Raw genomic sequence first — 19,535 nt, 5'->3', positions numbered from 1 at the left:
CATTATTCAAAACTTAAATAAAATAGTGTGTAGTTAGGATCTTAGTGTTTTCCAAAGGCTATTTTATAAACATACAGATTATTCTTTTCTGATTTAGATATTAGATGGTGGTAATACTAGAAGATACAAATGATTAGTAAGTCAGTTTTCAAAATAGACATTTTTTCACTGTTGTCGTAAATCTTCCTGATAAATAAGAGTGAATATAGATCACATACATTATTAGAAAATGTCAATAAAATTTGAGCCAAAGAACAAATGAAATTCTAAGTGATTGGAACAAGAGTAAAAGGAAATAGAATTGATTATCCCATCAATCTTTCTTTTCTGTTTTCTCCTTGAAAGGAAATGCTTTACAGGAGAAGAAGTTTCAGAATATATTTTTTATTTCCTTATGTATTAAGAAATGAAATTGCTCTCTTCTCACAGTTGTCTTTGACAGTAACTTGGAGAAGTCTGTTTTGTAGTAGGCTAAATTCTACATTTTAGATCCAGGTATTTAATTTGACTAACTTCTTTTGGTATTATTTTCCCTTTTAAATGCTGAAATATTTTATTTAAAAAGGAATCACTGGAATTGTTTAACATTGCAACAATATGCCTTGAGAACAACTTTTGATTGTATACATAATTTTACAATTATATCTATCGTTTGATTCACACCATAACTCTTTGAAACTGGCACCAAGATGTAATCTCTAAATTCTATTTTCACAATATCTGAAAGAGAAACAGAGATTACTTAATTTCCTCAAGGTAACCAAGTTTGTAAATAGTAGAGAGTTGGGACTTCAGATCTTTTCTTATCTGCTTTTGTTATTCAGAGGTATTGAATTCTCATTACCTCACTGAAGTTATGTATTTATTTATGTCAGAATGGAAGACCCTATATAACAACCCTTGCTTGGCAGGGAAATGGGGAGAAGCATGTGAACTGGATAACCTTTAAGTTTCCTTCTGATTTTCTGATTCTCTTTTTCAAAGGTGGCTTGCTATAAGCATTTCATTTCACTTTTAAAGTACTTTGTTTTTACTTGGGACAAGTGCTAATATTGGTATAGTGCTTTACTATTTATTGAGTGAATTCTTTTTTATCTTATTTAATGCTATTACCAGTTTTGAGTAGACCTTATTATTATAGTATCTCCTAAAGAAAAGAAAAATAAAATGAGACTAAGTACAGTCATGTGTTGCTTAATGACGGGGATACTTTGTGAGAAATGTCTCATTATGCGATTTCATCATTGTGTGAACATCATAGAGTGCACTTACACTAACCTAAATGGTGTAGCCTATAGCACACCTAGGCTACATGGTATGACCCATCGCTCCCGAGTTACATGCCTGCACAGCATGTTACTGTACTGAATACTGTGGGCAATTGTAACAAGATAGATATATAAAGTATTTATGTATCTAAACATATCAAAACATAGAAAAGGTACAGTAAAAATGAGGTATGATAATCTTTTTGTACAACCATTATATATGCGGGTGGTCTCTTGTTGATCAAATTATCATTATGTGGTATGTGATTATCATTTCTCCAGGATCACAGCCTAAGGTAGATTGCATAGCTGGGACACAAATCCAAGTCTTCTAAATTCAGATCTTGTAAAATAATGCTGGTTTTTCAAAGAGAAATGTTAAAATCTATTTCTTAATTTCTCAGAAATTATATCATCAGACAATTTAGGATTCCTTGGAACTTTCTAAATATTTCTACAACATATTTTTGGTTTTTTTTTCATCATGATTTCCTACATTTAGCAATTAAGTCAAATGTTGTGACTTTAGGACACGTTCTGTACAGCATGTTTTACCATTTACCATAATTTTGTGTTATGTCATACCTGTTTTTCTTGTGAGCTATAAAAATTCTAACCTTGCTTCTATTCAAATTTCCTCCAAATTTTTTCATTTGTTATTTGCATCTAGAGTCTGATTTTATGAAATATTTAAATGTAAATCTTTCTGTTATGTTCACTCTCCCCATTAGTGATTTGTTGTATATAAGAAACAACTTTATTATATATTGTAATTATATATATATTTATATGTGTCATTTAGTGGGTTAATAGAATTTGCTTCTTAAATGCATCCAAATGAAAATACAGTTTTGTTTAGAATTACTGCTTTTGATTGTTGATACATATTTTGATATAATGTATGCTAACAATTATTAATTAATTCTTTCTAAGGTTGAGTAATGCAGTTCAGGATTTTTACTTTGAAAAGCTGGTGGGGATTAAGTTCAAAATTTTTTAGGTAGGATATATTGATTATGTGTTGAAATTGCATTAATGGTGGAACTTGTCTTTTAAATGAGTTTCCCTTTGGAAATTTTTTTTATGCTTGAAGAAGAAAGGTGAAGGAATACAGAAGTAGGAACAAGACATACTCAAAGTGTGTTGTGTGCCATCACTGAGAAGTTATTAAATTTTTAAAAATTATTTTTTAACCCTGGGCTAGTACTACAGTTAGCTTGTCAGGGTCCCTTACATACTGCACTTTCTTTCTCTTTTACATGCCCCTTAAATCTCTTATTCCAATTCTCTGTAGGAATGATGTGTACATTTTATAAATGTCTTGGTGTTATAACTTTTTTTTTTGTAAACCAAGGAGTGTGTTTGTAACTTCAACTTTTCCTTCAAACTAAATATCAGATACGGGCTATCTGGAAAGACCTCTTTAAAAAAAATGGGAGTTGGTATCCTCTTCATTTTACTTAACTCATCTAATTAATGAAATAAGTTAAATTTTGCCTATATGAATTCTATTAAGTAATTTAATTGGTTAGTCAATGCACGCTGTCTGTGTGTGTGTGTGTGTGTGTGTGTGTGTGTGTGTGTGTGTGAGGCATGGGATGATGGTTTTCCAGGTAAGTAAAATAGCCAAATGTTGAGTATACAAAAACTTTGAAACCCAATTTTATGTCTTAGTACCTTCAATGATTACTCTAAATTCCCAGCCAGCATCTAGTATTGTTTTAAAATTATCTATTTAATGCAATTTGTCTTGCTCAGCCTATTTTTTTGTTGTTGTTGTTTCCTTCTTAGGGACATAGTTCTCAAACTACTTCAGTATGAGGCATCAACAAATGTAGCAGACAATAAAGGGTATTTTCCTATTCACCTGGCTGCCTGGAAAGGAGATGTGGAAATTGTGAAGATTCTTATACATCATGGACCATCACATTCCAGGGTCAATGAACAGGTGCACTTGCCAAATGTTTGCTCATAATGTAATTTTTCTAGTTTTACAAAGGCAAAGCAATATTGAAAATGTGATTATTTTTATCTTTACCCTGTTCAAAGGCCTTTCCATTGCTGAATTTCCTAAAAGGAGAAATTTGAAAAATTCTTTGGTGTTTGGATATGATGTGTAGGGACTAAGTTGGGCATTTGTAAAGATACTTTGTTAATGGGAAAATCCTACATAAAGGAAGTAGTTGTGATATTTTTGCCTGTCTTATATAATCAGCCATTTTATAGCCATTGAATATTTAAAGATAGAACAGAATTCATGTTTGTAATGAGAATTAGAATGTTTCTTAATACTATTTTCAATGCTAAAACAATGATATGCCTATCATTTGCATAATGCTTTACCATTTACTTAGCACTTTCACAGTTAAGTACTCTGGTGAGTCAAAATGCGAAATATAGCATATACAGTTGCTTGTCACATTATTAAGTTAAAATTTTTTGATAGGTATATACACACACAAACACATAGGCCCAGAATAAGTTGAATAAAACACAGCAGCAGTATGATTCTGACAGACAATGTATTTGTAANATTAAATTTTAAAATTATTTTTTAACCCTGGGCTAGTACTACAGTTAGCTTGTCAGGGTCCCTTACATACTGCACTTTCTTTCTCTTTTACATGCCCCTTAAATCTCTTATTCCAATTCTCTGTAGGAATGATGTGTACATTTTATAAATGTCTTGGTGTTATAACTTTTTTTTTTGTAAACCAAGGAGTGTGTTTGTAACTTCAACTTTTCCTTCAAACTAAATATCAGATACGGGCTATCTGGAAAGACCTCTTTAAAAAAAATGGGAGTTGGTATCCTCTTCATTTTACTTAACTCATCTAATTAATGAAATAAGTTAAATTTTGCCTATATGAATTCTATTAAGTAATTTAATTGGTTAGTCAATGCACGCTGTCTGTGTGTGTGTGTGTGTGTGTGTGTGTGTGTGTGTGTGTGTGAGGCATGGGATGATGGTTTTCCAGGTAAGTAAAATAGCCAAATGTTGAGTATACAAAACTTTGAAACCCAATTTTATGTCTTAGTACCTTCAATGATTACTCTAAATTCCCAGCCAGCATCTAGTATTGTTTTAAAATTATCTATTTAATGCAATTTGTCTTGCTCAGCCTATTTTTTTGTTGTTGTTGTTTCCTTCTTAGGGACATAGTTCTCAAACTACTTCAGTATGAGGCATCAACAAATGTAGCAGACAATAAAGGGTATTTTCCTATTCACCTGGCTGCCTGGAAAGGAGATGTGGAAATTGTGAAGATTCTTATACATCATGGACCATCACATTCCAGGGTCAATGAACAGGTGCACTTGCCAAATGTTTGCTCATAATGTAATTTTCTAGTTTTACAAAGGCAAAGCAATATTGAAAATGTGATTATTTTATCTTTACCCTGTTCAAAGGCCTTTCCATTGCTGAATTTCCTAAAAGGAGAAATTTGAAAATTCTTTGGTGTTTGGATATGATGTGTAGGGACTAAGTTGGGCATTTGTAAAGATACTTTGTTAATGGGAAAATCCTACATAAAGGAAGTAGTTGTGATATTTTGCCTGTCTTATATAATCAGCCATTTTATAGCCATTGAATATTTAAAGATAGAACAGAATTCATGTTTGTAATGAGAATTAGAATGTTTCTTAATACTATTTTCAATGCTAAAACAATGATATGCCTATCATTTGCATAATGCTTTACCATTTACTTAGCACTTTCACAGTTAAGTACTCTGGTGAGTCAAAATGCGAAATATAGCATATACAGTTGCTTGTCACATTATTAAGTTAAAATTTTTTGATAGGTATATACACACACAAACACATAGGCCCAGAATAAGTTGAATAAAACACAGCAGCAGTATGATTCTGACAGACAATGTATTTGTAAGTACATAGTATCTGTATTACACATAATGGACATATTTTAAAAAGAATACCATTGTTAGTATTCTAAACAGATAAGACCACAGATTCCAGAAAGCAAAATATGGTCCCCAATACAGTATGATAACAAACATCTTGAGCTCTGCATGCCCCCTACTGTTCCCATTTTGTAAAACTGTATTTGAAAACCAGCAGGCAGTCCAACAATTGAATTACAATCACGGCATTAAGCTGCAGGTTGGCAGTTGTCCAATGTCAATGCAAGTAGGTAACTTTAGGGCAAGCATATCTAATAAAGCACAATTAGCATATTGTTCAAAGGGATGCAGACTTTGCCAGACTTTGAAATTCAGACTGAAGGATAAAAAGTAACAATCGCTGTAAACAGCAAAGGGAAGAAAACTACATATTTTTTCAATGAAAATATATATGCAGTTGTTGAAAGGACTAATCAGGAAAACATTTTATTAATTGCAAAAGTGTCTTATTAAAACTTATCACAATAAAAATTTCCATGTTTACAGGTTACAAAATGCAGAATTTTAATAAGAATGCACCCCGTCTTTAAAACGTGACAGATATGGCTATCTTTATCATCATATCATGCTAAAAGGAAATTTATGACAATGCTCTTCTCTTCCTCAGAAAACCAAAAGTTAGATCATTTATGAGATGAGCCATCTGGTGGTTATTCTTAAAATTGTCTGAATACCGCAAAGCAAACCTGAAATAATAAAATGGAAAATCAATCCAAGGTTAAACAAGAAGATGTTAGTTTTACAAACAAGATGTTTTAAATGACATGAAAATAAGAAATAGCATATAGTATTCATTTACATTTGAAAGTGAAAAGTTATTGTATGTTTAAAGAGAAATACTTGTTTTTGGTAACGTTGAACAGATCAATTAAATTAAAAAAAGTGTCTTTTTAAGGAGACTGTATTCAAAGTTCTTTGTCCACCTCTATTGCTTTGTGTTGTGGTTTCTATTGGCAACAAGATGAAACTTTCTTATGATTTTTAATACCATAATTTCAGTATTTTTTTCTTTGTTTTATATATATATACTCTTTTAATGCTGACCATAGTTTTCCCATTCTATGCCATTTCTCCTAAATTTTTTGATGTGGGGTTTTATTTTATAGATAACTTTTAATTTTAGCTTTCATTTTCCTTCTGAGTAGGACAGAGTCTTTTGTTAATTATAAACTTTTATGTATTTAAACAATAAAGGAAATAAATAAACACGGTAATTAACATTTATTGAGACATAAGGTAAAGTGGGCACTGTTCTAAACACTTTCACCTGTAAAATATTATTTAATTAATTCTCATGATAATCCTCTGAATTGATAATATCACTCCCATTTTATAGTTGAGAAATCATGCTCTGTAAAACTAAACAACTTGTTGAAGGCCACATGTTACTGAGTGACTGAAACTGAGACTGGGACTCAGGACTCTGACTCCAGAGCCCTTTACACCATAGTACGTTGGTATTGTCATCCTAAATCCTATCGCTTAATGGATTGTTTACTGTATGACAGGCATTGTGCAAAATACTTCATCCACATTATCTTACTAAGCCCTAGATTGTTGTTGCTACTATATATATGGAGTTACAGCCTTAGAGAGATAGAGTAAATTGGCCATAACATCACGAATACTAAGAAATGCAGCCAGTATTTGAACGCAGGTTTTTCTGATCTAAAGCCTAAGCTTTCAGCCAGTAATACATTATGTTATGTTAAAATTATGCATTATAGTCAGGGCTTCATTCTGATTTCTGAAAGTTTTGGTTTCTAATACAGCTTTCTTTAAAAATAATTCTATTCTACATTTTAATATTTAAAGTTTACAAAGCATTTTTAAAATATGTTGTCTCTTTTGGTTTATAAACTACATTATAAAGTTTATAGGGAAAATAACATTCTCATTATACAGATAAGATGAATTTGGAGAGATCAAGTAATTGACATGCTAACACTTCAACCTAGGTCTTGTTCACCTTTCTAAACAAAGTGGACTCCCCTGGATTATGGTTTTATAATTGCCACATCCTTCTCTTTCATCATCTGATTATTTCCTTTTTGCTATTTAAATTTCCTTTAAATTGAAAATTTTCAATTTCTTTAAATGTCATTCATCTTTTCCTCCCCTTTATCGTCTCTTCCTCTTTTTGTTTCTTTAACATTCGGGCAAAACCCGGAGGGGCCTTATCTCAAAAACTCATTGTCTTTGCCATTCACCAAAACTCGAATTCAACTCTTGTTAGATGTTTTACTCTGAAGCAAGAGCTTTTGGTAAATGGCTTTTGTCAGCCAGTTTTGTTCTATCATCCATTATCTGGAAGGGTCCTAATTTTTCAGAGAATACCCATTTGGTAAAAAAGAAGGAATTGAAAACCTTTAAAGAATATTCTGTGTAGCCATACTGGCAATTATTAATCAGTGCCCCATCACAGCCTATTTATTTCAAATTAGATTTTTAGATCACTTGTGAGCACACACAAATACACAATCATGCTCTTGTAAAAGTACCACCATTGTGGCATCCATTGAAGTGACAATCCAAGTATGTGTTGATCATGGATAAAATCTGTGAACATTTTCTACTGAGTAGATCTTGAATGATTGAAATATTTTCCCTTGAGATCTGAACTGCACTAATTAGTGTTATTAGAAAATTTTTCAATTTTGCGCTTGTAATTTCCTAGGCTCGGGGCTCTGGAACAGGAGAGAGGCCTTTGAGGAATCATTATTTCATAATTGGCCTTTCTCTTTTCTCAAAGAGATACTGTATTTTGAAAAATCAGATTGAATCTCTTTCAGACCAAGGGGAAATTTGGGTTGGTCAGGAGGTATATATCTGTATCATATTTTCATGGTGTGAAGTAATAAGATTGGCTGTTTTATAATCTTGAGAAGAAAAACAGATGAGAAGACCAGGGAGTCTAAACTTGTATGTGATCAATGTTTATGAAGAAGTAGATTATAGTAATACTTTTAAACCAAGTAAAGAATGCCTTCTGACAAATAATGGAAGAAACAGTACCCGCAGCTGGATTCCCCATCTAACAGGTCCTAACTTTTCATTGATTATCTTTAAAGAGTAGATTTTCCCTCTGGGTTTAACTTTCAAATGTTCTCTCTTGATACTTATTTGCAAGGTAAAGTAGTAAGAAGGCCTTTTCTAGTGCTATTTTCCCTTTGTCACTCTACTCCTTTTTAAATTTTCAAATCTTCCCTCTAAACTCTCAACTAACTTACATTCTTCTATCATCCAGGGCAAGCTTGAGTTACTTTCTAGAACATTAAGATTTGTTTGGGTCTGAACCCTCTTTGTCCTTTTGTTTTAGTCAGAACATCTGTCTAAACAGCTACTTCCTATTCTCGATTGGTGTTTTTCTGAGCAAAGTCTTGAGAAATTCTGCTTTCAGATCACTAATTCCCAGCTCTTCTTTGACAACATAGCAACACATGGCAGACAACATGGTATAGTGGAAAGAACATTGGTTTTGGATTTGTCAGATATAGATTGCAGAGTATCTTAATTCTACTTGGACATGTAATTTAACCTTTTTGTATTTTAGTTTCCTTGTCCATGAAGTAGATAATTTTAATATAAATTTTGGAGGATTGTTGTAAGAGTTAAATGAGACAATAGATAAAGTTTTTAGGCACTTAACAAATAGTAGTAGTAATAGTTCTTATTTTGGAAGGTGGTATGTGTGGTGGTTAAGAACACCAACTTTGGGTCTTGGCTACTTGTGTTCAAATCCCGGTCCTACAACTAAATGGCTGTATAATGGAAGGCCAGTTATTCAACTATTCAGTGCCTCAGTTTCCTCATCTGTAAAATGGAGATAATGATAATAATATCTGTCTCATGATGAAGATTAAATGAGTAAACATATATAAAATGCAACTGTGTCTAGAACGTAGTATTAGTTATGATGATAACTCTGATGGTGGCAGCTGCTCTTTGTTTCCAGAACCCTCATTTAGGGCCACTGCTTTTTTGTTACTAAAATTTCTTGTTCATTTTTCTCCTCACCCTTTCACCACCTGACATACCTGTACACCATCTACCTATATTGCTCAAATAGTGTGAAGGGTCCCTCTGCCTTGCAACTGCGTTCAGTTTTCTGTATCTTAACATTTTTAAAAATCTTGATACATTTCTAGGAAAATCTCATTGATGTTCAACTGAAATACTTATAAGCTGGACATGTAGTACTGTGATACTCCTAGTAACTTATCTGGGAATTGGTCTAGGTCCATCCTTGCAACCCATGATAATGTTTCAAAAAGATACTTTTATATCTTAAGGCCAGAATCTTCTCATTTTCTTTCCAAAAGAAGCAACGATTTGTAATTACATGGAAAATAAAATGAAACTTCATTTGGGAAAATGTTCTATAAATCTTTTGTTACCTTCTCATCTGTCTTGGAAAGCCAGTCTATTAAAAGTCTGTTATAATTGTTACTGATCTCTCTCGTTAATAAATGTCTAAAGATGTGATGCATAGTGCAGACATCACTGTCCATCTGGACCCAGGAGGGCCTCTGACAAACATGGCTAAATCATTTATCATTTTTGAAAGTTGGCATATATGATTTAGGGAAATGTTGGATTTTTTTCTATTAAAGTGATAAAATAAAAAATATTTTGTTTCAATGAATCCTAGATACTTTTATCAAATATAAAATTCCATTAGGTATACTTGTTAAAATGGGCAAATTTTAACTTACGTTTTCAAAGCATTGCAGGTTTTAAATTACTGTGTTAAGATTTTGATAACAAATTGAATTTCTGAAAATGTCCCTTTTTAAAAATCTTTGTCTTAAACAGAACAATGAAAATGAAACTGCCCTGCACTGTGCAGCTCAATATGGACACTCAGAAGTAGTTGCTGTTCTCCTAGAAGAGCTCACTGACCCGACCATTAGGAACAGCAAGCTGGAAACACCTTTGGACTTGGCGGCACTCTACGGACGGCTTAGAGTGGTAAAAATGATCATCAGTGCACATCCTAACTTAATGAGCTGCAACACTCGCAAGCACACGCCACTTCACCTTGCTGCGCGCAATGGCCACAAAGCAGTCGTGCAGGTGCTGCTGGAGGCAGGAATGGATGTGAGCTGTCAAGTGAGTCTGCTTTTAGCTATGCTTTAAAAGTGATGATGCTGTTGCTTGGCCTTGGGATTCAAATGTGAAAACCTGTATGTAGAAATCTTTTAATCAAATTGTTCACAAGTATTTTTGTAACTACTAAATTCAAGGTACTATACCACCTACTTTTGGGAAATAGGAAGAGGCATAATCTCTAACCTCATTCTAATTTGAGGGCTATATACATGAGAAGTTAGTAGATGGCAGTTGTGTGTGGTATCATTAGTAATTGTTTCCTTTGTCCCAGTATCTAGCACACAGCCTAATATACTGTAGGAATCCAGTCAGAGTTTAATGAATGAATGGAACAAAATTCACTTTAACATTGTTGAGTATGTACTTTGAGTTTAGCATGTTGACACATTTAGAATTCAATTCTCACAGCTGTCCTGTGGGATTGAGAACTATTAAATTTCAGTGAAGAGATGAGGAATCAGATTCAAAGATTTAAGAAATTTGCCTAAGGACACATAGTTGATAAAACTGGAATGTGAATTTAGATTTACTGATTAAAGTCCAGGCTTCTTTCCACTGTAATGTACTGTCTATACATAACTGATGAAGGAATGATCACTATGCCTAAGGGCAATCAGAAAAAAAATGGAAAAGGTGTGATTTGAGGTGAGCTTTGGAGGAAGAATAGGATTTGGATAGGTTTTGTTTTTCCGCAAGAATGGGCAACCTACTTTATAAAGTTTAATTTAATTTAATTTAATATATTTTATTATTGTTATTATTTTTGAGACAGAGTCTTGCTCTGTTGCCCAGGCTAGAGTGCAGTGGTGGGTGGCATGATGTCAGCTCACTGTAGCCTCCACCTCCTGGGCTCAAGTGATCCTCCTGCCTCAGCCTCCCCAGTAGCTGGTGGGACTGCTGGTATATACCACCATGCCCAGCTAAGTTTTGTATTTTTTGTAGAGATGAGGTCTTGCTCTGTTGCTCAGGCTGGTCTTGAACTCCTGGGATCAAGCATTCCTTCCACCTTGGTATCCCCAAGTGCTGGGATTATAGGCATGGGCTACTCGGCCTGGCCACAACCTATTTTTGGTATCCTGTCTTAAGTTAGCCCCAACTCCAGGGTAAGTCTTTTTTTTTTTTTGCCATTTCCTCCTTTCATGGTTATTTCTTGGCTTCTAAGTTAATGGCAGCATTCTTATCTTCCAGAGACTTTTTTGCTTTCTGTCATATTGTGACTTCCCCTTATTAGTAAGCCATTGATGTGAAACAAACTATCCCACAACTTAATAGCCTAACACAATTATCGGGGGAACCAGCCCCCAATATTTCAACATAGGTTCTTTTCTATTTTCCCTAAGTGTCAGCCAGTCTGAGAAATAAAGAGAAAGAGTACAAAGAGAGAAATTTTACAGCTGGGCCTCTGGGGGTGACATCATATATTGGCAGGTTCCATGATGCCCCTTGAGCCGCAAAACCAGCAAGCTTTTATTAGGGATTTCAAAAGGAGAGGGGGGTATGAACAAGGAGTGAGTCACAAAGATCACGTGCTTGAGAGGGCAATAAAAGATCACAAGGGCAGAGAGGCAGAGCAAGATCACAAGGCCAGGGCAAAATTAGAATTACTGATGAGGTTCCATGTCCTGCGGGGCACGCATTGTCATTGATAAACATCTTAACAAGAAATAGGGTTCGAGAGCAACAACTGGTCTGACTAGAATTCACCAGGCAGGAATTTCCTAATCCTAGCAAGCCTGAGGGCGCTGCAGGAGACCAGGGCGTATTTCATACTTTATCTTCAACTGCATAAGACAGACACTCCCAGAGTGGCCATTTAGAGGCCTCCCCCTGGGGATGCATTCATTTCCCAGGGTTAGTCCTTGCTGGGAAAGGAATTCAGCGATATTTCTCCTATTTGCTTTCTGCAAGAAGAGAAATATGACTCTGTTCTGCCTGGCCTGGCAGTCAGTCAGACCTTATGGTTATCTCCCTTGTTCCGTGAAAATCACTGTTATCCTGTTCCTTTTTAGGATGCCCAGATTTCATATTGTTCAAACACACATGTTTTACAAACAATTTGTGCAGTTAATGCAATCATCACAGGTTCCTGAGGAGACATACATCCTCAGCTTATGAAGATGATGGGAATAAGAGATTAGAGTAAAGACACATAGGAAATTGTAAGAGTATTGATTGGGGAAGTGATAAATGTCCAGGAAATCTTCACAATTTATGTTCAGAGATTGCAGTAAAGACAGGTGTAAGAAATTATAAAAATATTTGGAGAACTAGTAAATGTCCATGAAATCTTCACAATTTATTTTCTTCTGCCGTGGCTTCAGCCGGTCCCTCTGTTTGGGGTCCCTGACTTCCCGCAACACACAAAAGCTCTTTATTTAACTCATAATTCTGTGATTGACAATTTAGTCTAAGCTCAACTGATGGTTCTTCTGGTCTTGGCTGGGTTCTCTTGTGTGTGAAATCAACTGCAAGTCAGTTATGTGTTTCTGTTTCAGAGGCTGGCTGGATGTTGTCTAGGGTGATAGGTCAGACTACCACTTGTCTGTCATGATTCGGCAGGTCAGCCTGGGCTCATTTACATGGCGTGCATGGTTCTGAGAGAGAGAACAGAATTGTACAAGGCTTCTTGAGGCCTAGGCTTGGAACTAGCACACCTTCACTTCTGCCATGTTGCTTGGCTGAAGCAAGTCATAAAGGCAACCCATATTCAAGGAGTGGGAAAATAGAGTCTACCTCTGGATTAGAAGAGGGTGTGAATTGTAAAAGGGTGTGAACACCCAGAGGGACTAAATGTGGCACATTCTGCAAATAATTTACACACTCCAAGTGGAATACATGCTCACAAATGGGGTTATTTTTCCTAGGAATTGTTCAGAGATTGAATCCTGTATTTCCAGAGTTTTCTTTATTGAATTTAGAAAAATCTCAGGCCTTCCAATCTCAGATTTAAGGCTAGCACCCTGAACCTAAGATCTTTTCTCAATTTCTTATTTATTCAACTTTGGCAGCCTCTCAAAAAAGCATAAGATTTTTTTCTAACAGTCATATTAATAAGGAAAAACAGTCTTTCTCCTCAAAGCGGTATTGAAAATAAGTAGGTACGCTTACTATTGTAGGTGACTCACAAAGTTATTTTCCTAAAAACTGTTTAATGATAAACTAGATGTTTATTGTATAAATGTTGAATTTCTCTAATCTAGATGTACTGCTTTCACACTTCTGTAATATTTTAAAATTTGATTGCACAGACTGCAGTATAACCAAGGACTTTCACTCTGACTGAGGTCAGTAAACCTCTTGGTATCCCTGACCAAGATCTTTTCATGTTTTGTACTAGATGACCAGAAGGGAAAGAGTCTAAATTCAGTTTTATAAATATATACAATGTGTCCTTTTTTTCTGCACAGCACTGTATTTTGTGCTTTTGGAGCATAAAAAATCAAAACTATCTCTGCCCCACACTTAGTGGAGGAGACAAAAAATTTGCAAGAATAACTTCCATCCATGATATATAATAAATGCTGAAACAAAGAGCTGTGGATCTACGGGTGAGGAAAATAATGGATTTTAAGAGGAAGAATATGAGAAGTCATTGATGGAAGTGACATTTGAAGAAGACCTTTGAAAGTCCAACAGGACTTTGAATTTTAGGTGGCATTTAGCTTCCATATGTGTATTATTTGGCTAAAGAGTGTTTTAAAATATTGAATTTGAGAGCTTTTAGATGGGGTAAATGCTCTCCAAGGCTCCAACCTCATTCTAACATTTTATATCATTGCCAGTGTCATTTCTTTAGATTTTCTGCTTGGTCCTCACCACATTTGGATTTGTTACTCACATATCAGAGGAAAGGCAGACAATATGTTTAGATCACTTTGAACACCTAATCAGAAGCATCGGGGTGATGTCTAAGGTGGGCAACTTTTGTGTTGCTATAACCTCTTTCATTGACACTCATTCTAAGAGTTCTAGGAAGTAGAACTGACATCTTTCTAAAATATATCTCAATGAAATGAATCTTCCATATTATATTTAGCCTTAGTTGATATTTTGCTTTTGTTATTGTTGCTTTTTTCATAGAAAACATGTTTTTTTTTTTTTATTTTTTTGTCTCATTGCCTTTTTTTTGAGAGGGATGAATATTTAATTGTATTACTCAAATTAATTGTTACCAAGTTTTCCCCATCAGACTCAGTGCAAAATTTTTTAATATCAAGTAGGTTTGTTGATATTCTCACTGGCTGAGAGTGAACAATGTAGCTAGTAACCTTAAATTGTTTCAGTAGATTTAATATTCATTAAACTGCTTTAGCTAACCTGTTGGGAATTAGCAGTATTAAAAGTAATCCCATTTGGTAAATTATAGTATTGTACTTTTAGACTTCGATTACATTCAACTTATTATGAATAAATCTTTAAAATTTATAGATGTTTTTTAAGGATCTTGTCCTTTCCTAGCAATTACATGTGATTTGATTTGATTTTACTTTTTTTTTTTTAAAGGCAGGGTCCTACTCTGCCACCCAGGCTGGAGTGCAGTGGTGCAGTCATGCTCACTTCAGCCTAGAACTCCCAAGCTCAAGTGATCCTCCAGCTTCAGCCTCCTGAATAAGTGGGACTATAGGCATGTGCTGATGTGCTCGGCTAATTTTTTTAGTTTTTGTAGAGAAAAGGTCTCACTATGTTGCCTAGGTTGGTCTCGAACTCCTGGACTCAACTGATCCTCCTTTCTTGGTCTTCCAAAGTGCTGGGATTACAAATTTGAGCCAGTGCACCCAGCCTACATATGTTTTTAAATGCAGTATTGATGTCAGTATTTGCTCTAGAGGTTTATTTTCTGCATCATTACTCTCTGAGTAATTTTAAATTATAACACATATTTAAAATACTAAGTAATACTTTGGGCAAATTTCATATCATATTTACTTATAAACCCTTTAGTCTTTAAATATTTTTAATAAAGAGAATCAGTCAAAGTAAGATATTAAGAAGGTAGGGTTGAATGGGCAATTTTCTCTTGAAGTTAGCAATTATTTTTATGGAGTTTGAACTTGATTTTGGGTAGCCAGGTAGCGATAGTGCCATATCATGCTAGTGCTTTCATTGTGTGAGTTTCTTGTAAGTGTCTCTCATCAAAACTTGAAGAGTTAAAGAACTAGTACAACCTTAAGCCAATTAGACTTTATGTGACTACTAAAGTAAAATGACAGAAAGTTAATAATAAAGAGTACAAGTTTCCATGCTAAGACCTTTTAAGATGCAAAACTGAGTTAGATACAGTTTTTGCTCTCAAAGGCTTATAGTGGCACCAGAAATAAGATATGTACATAAGCAAGAATTATCCATTATAATCCATTTACTCTCTGATTTCCCTAGATGATAATTTCACGACATCTGTCTTCCAAAACTTCAACACCTCCTTCTCTATCATCCCTCTCTGATCATGATACTGCTTTTATTTCACTGAGGAAACCACAAGCAATCACAAATTTCCACCAGCACATCTGCCAGCGTACCTGTGTCTACTTTCCTTCCTGGTGCTTTAAATGAATCTTTTAGGTTTGTATCTATGGCTAATTCCTCTCTACTTGTTCATTGGATCCTATCCTTTCTTGTCTACTTGGGAACTCTGACAAATATTTTCTGTCTTTAATACCATAACTTTGTTCTTTCTCAACTGTACTATTTCCATAAGGATGCAAAGATATAGTATTTCTCATCTTTTAAAAACTCTCTTGATCTCACATTTCCTTCTCCTTACCATCCCCTTTCTCTGACCCCTTTATAGCAATGTATTTGGAAAGGCTTGTTTTTACTCATTGTTCCCAATTCATTTCCTCCATTCTCTCTTGAAGCCACTCTAGCTCCCTCACTCTTTTAAAAGTCCTTGTTTTTTGCCTTTGTCAAGTTGTCTAATGACTGACATACTTTTAGATCCAACAGTCGATTCCTGCTTCTCCTCTTACTTGATTCATCATCAGCACTGACAAAGTCAGTATCTGTCTCTTCTTTGAACCACCGTTTTCTTTTGACCTCTGAGATACCACTGTCTTTTTGTTTTCATTTAGTTCACTGGTGACTTCTTGAAGAAACTGGGGGAAGTATGTTTGATGCTTTAAGTTAGCCTGGGGATCTCTGCTCCACGTGTCTATTATCTTCCTCCTGGGACTAGGCAGGGGGGCATTGACTGTGCACAAGAGAGTAAACTCAACCATGCAAGCACAGTTTGGGCCTCTGCTTGCATCATGTTGGTTACCATCCATTGGCTAAATCAGGTAGCAAAACCAAGCCTCAAATAAAGAGGTAGAGAAATATACTCAACTTATATAAGTGGAGAGAACTGCAAAGTCATATGGCAAAGAGCATATAAAAGGAGAGGCCAATAATGTAATCTATCATGTCCCTATTCCATAGTCAACTGCCCTCATCTTCTTGCTTTCTAAGCATCAGAGTGTTCCAGGGCTTAGTACTCAAACATCTTTTCTTCTCTGTCTATACCTACTTCCTCATTGACCTCATCCAATCTCTTGGGTTCCAATATCATCTTTATCTGATAATTACCAAGTCTATTTCTTCATCTCAGACTCCACCCTAACTCTCAATTTGTGTATGTAATTACCTAATGGACGTATCTATCAGATGACTAATAGGCTTCTCAAACTCAGCATTTCCAAAGCTGAAAATGTAGCAACTGTACCCCTTTCTTCAAAAATTTGCATATCACCTGGTCTTTCCCATTTTGTCAAAAGGCAGTGCCATCTTTCTAGTTGTTTGACCCAGAATTTTACAGTTTCTTTCAGATTTTATATTCAGTTCTTCAGCAAATCCTACTGGTTCTGTGCTCAAACTGTATCCAGAATTTCACTACTTTACGTTATCTTCAAGATTAACACCATAGTCCAAGACCTAATCATCTCTTGCCTCCTGATAGTTTTCCTCCTTTTTTTTGGCTTCTGTATTGTCTGCTTTGGTTGCCACAGCAAAATATTATAGACTGAGTGGCTTAAGCAACGGAAATTTATTTTCTCACAGTTCTGGAGGCTAGAAAGTCCAAGATCAAGTTCCGGCCAATTCAGTTCCTGAGCGAGGGCTCTCTTCCTGGCTTGTTAGATGGCTGCCTTCTTGTTACATCCTCACATGGCCTTTCTTCTGTGCATGAATGGAGAGAGAGTTCTCTGATGTTTCCTCTTTCTCTTATAAGGACACCAGTTCCATTGGATTAGGGCCACATCCTTATGACCTGATTTAACCTTAACTACTTCCAGAAAGGCCATATATCCAAATACAATCACACTGGAGGTTAGGGCCTTAGCATGTGAGTTTTGGGGTACACAGATATTCAGTCCATAACATACTCCCTTCAGTCTATTTTCAGCCAAACAGCCAGAAGTGATCCCATTCAGTCAGGTAATTTCATTTTCCTACTCAAAAACACTTCTATTGGTTTTCCATTTCACTCAGAGCAAAAGCCAGAGTCCTTATAGTGTCTGATAGGGTTTTATATTACTTAGTTTCACTGTCTCTCTAAAGCTACCACCTTCTCTTCTTTGCCCTTCTTCACTTAGTTTCATCCACAGTGACCTTGTTGTTCTTGTTGGGACACATTATGTACACTCCTACCTCCAGGCTTCTGCCTTACTAACCGTTATGACTTTCTTCCCCCTACTTTCCTCAGGTGTCTTCTCCAATGTCACCTTAGTAGGGAGGCCTTTCTTTACTTATCTTACTCACTACCTAAGCAACTCCCTTTCTTTCACTTTTAACTGAACCCTGGCTTCTCTATCAGGATACCCTAGCCCCTCCTGCCTTCTCATGCCATGCTACAAGGCACTATGCTCCAGGAGGAAGAAAATTTGTTTCCTGCTCTCATGGAGTTATAGACTAGTAGGGATGACAGAAAATAAGCACATCAACCACATAAAAATGACAAATTGCAGTGAGTGCTATAATGGAAACAAATTGGGTGTTGTGATTGAAACGGAAGGGTCAGAGAGGTCTCTCTTTGGATGTGCTCCTTAAATGGGGCTAACTTTCTAAGAGGCTAGCATCAGAGGAGTAAGAGATGAAGCCATGAGATAGAAGGGCTTACAAGAAACAGAATGTAGGGAGAGAGAAGAGGCTGATTAAAGAATATTCAGGGAGTTTCCGGAAAAAGAGGTCTGTAAAGAAGCAGTTATGAGAGGAATGCCAAGACAGCACAATTTCATGTAATCAATTCATTTATCATATATTTATTGAGTGCCTACTATGTGCCAGAGGATATAGCAGTAACAAAACTAGGCAAAAATTGTGCCTAAAAGAGGGAAGATGACTCTTCATAAAGTGTGGAATAAAGAAAAGTAAGATAGGGGATAGAAGCTTGAAGTGAAAGCAGGTTCACAGGAAGTTTCTTTGGTTGTTTGTTGTGTTTTTAAATAGTAGAACGGTGTGTATGTTTATGGAGAAAGATTGCCTTGAAGATGCAAGAGGCAGGGATGATCAGAATTGAAGAAGAAGCAGAAAGTGGTAGAATAAAGAGCACAAGTGGAGAATTAGTGTTAATGAAGAGAAGGATGCTTCCTTTGATATGAAGTGAAGGAAGAGAGAATGAGTAAAGACCAAGACTTGAAGTCCCCAGTTTAATAGAGGGAGGTTTCTTCTTTTGAATAGGAACAATGGTATTCTGAATTATTTGAAGACACGCCCTATTTCTCTCATGCCATTTTCCTCCCAGTTTAAACATCCTTATGACCTTTATTCTTGACACCATGTTTTTCTGGGTCCTTTATTCTTTGGCACTTTCTTCTCTGGACACATTGTATTCTGTCATTGGTCCTAAAAGTTAGATACCCACAGTTGAACCTACTCCTCTAGATATGGTCTAGCTAATGCAAAAGAACTGCTGCCTTCCAACTTGTTCAGACATCATGTTTGTTGACAAATGCTAAGTTGAGTTGTTATCTTTTAAGATATATATATTTTTTAATTCCAAGAGGTGCCCACATGGCTAAATACCAAACAGGGTACTAGGGAATTTTACTTCTGAGTTAAATGCCATTCTAGTTGTTTTTTCTTCATCTCCAGTAAGGTTATCTGTATTCACCAGTTGTCACAGTAGTTGTGGGTCTTGCTTCTCACAGTTTTATGCTATCTGTGCTATTTTCTCTACTGATCGTTACCACAATCTTTATTGCTTTATTGCTTATCGTCAGTGTTATCTTTATTTTCTCCTTTAATCAAGAATCTGTCT

At 35.3% G+C, this 19,535-nt stretch overlaps 1 protein-coding gene across 1 annotated transcript in view; it reads left to right on the top strand.

Moving 5' to 3' along the window:
* ANKS1B (ankyrin repeat and sterile alpha motif domain containing 1B) overlaps positions 1–19,535 on the top strand; it is a 626,390-nt gene that overhangs the window by 182,125 nt on the left and 424,730 nt on the right. Inside the window, exons 3-4 of the mRNA XM_017887238.1 lie at positions 3,060–3,216; positions 10,010–10,306. Coding sequence (XP_017742727.1) covers positions 3,060–3,216; positions 10,010–10,306 — 454 coding nt within the window. The remainder of the gene's footprint in view (positions 1–3,059; positions 3,217–10,009; positions 10,307–19,535) is intronic.

Source organism: Rhinopithecus bieti, unplaced genomic scaffold, assembly GCF_001698545.2.
Source record: "Rhinopithecus bieti isolate Rb0 unplaced genomic scaffold, ASM169854v2 scaffold_15133, whole genome shotgun sequence".
NCBI classification, from domain to species: Eukaryota; Metazoa; Chordata; class Mammalia; order Primates; family Cercopithecidae; genus Rhinopithecus; species Rhinopithecus bieti.
The sequence above is the reverse complement of the archived record's forward strand: the minus strand, read 5'-3'. Positions and strand labels throughout refer to the sequence as shown.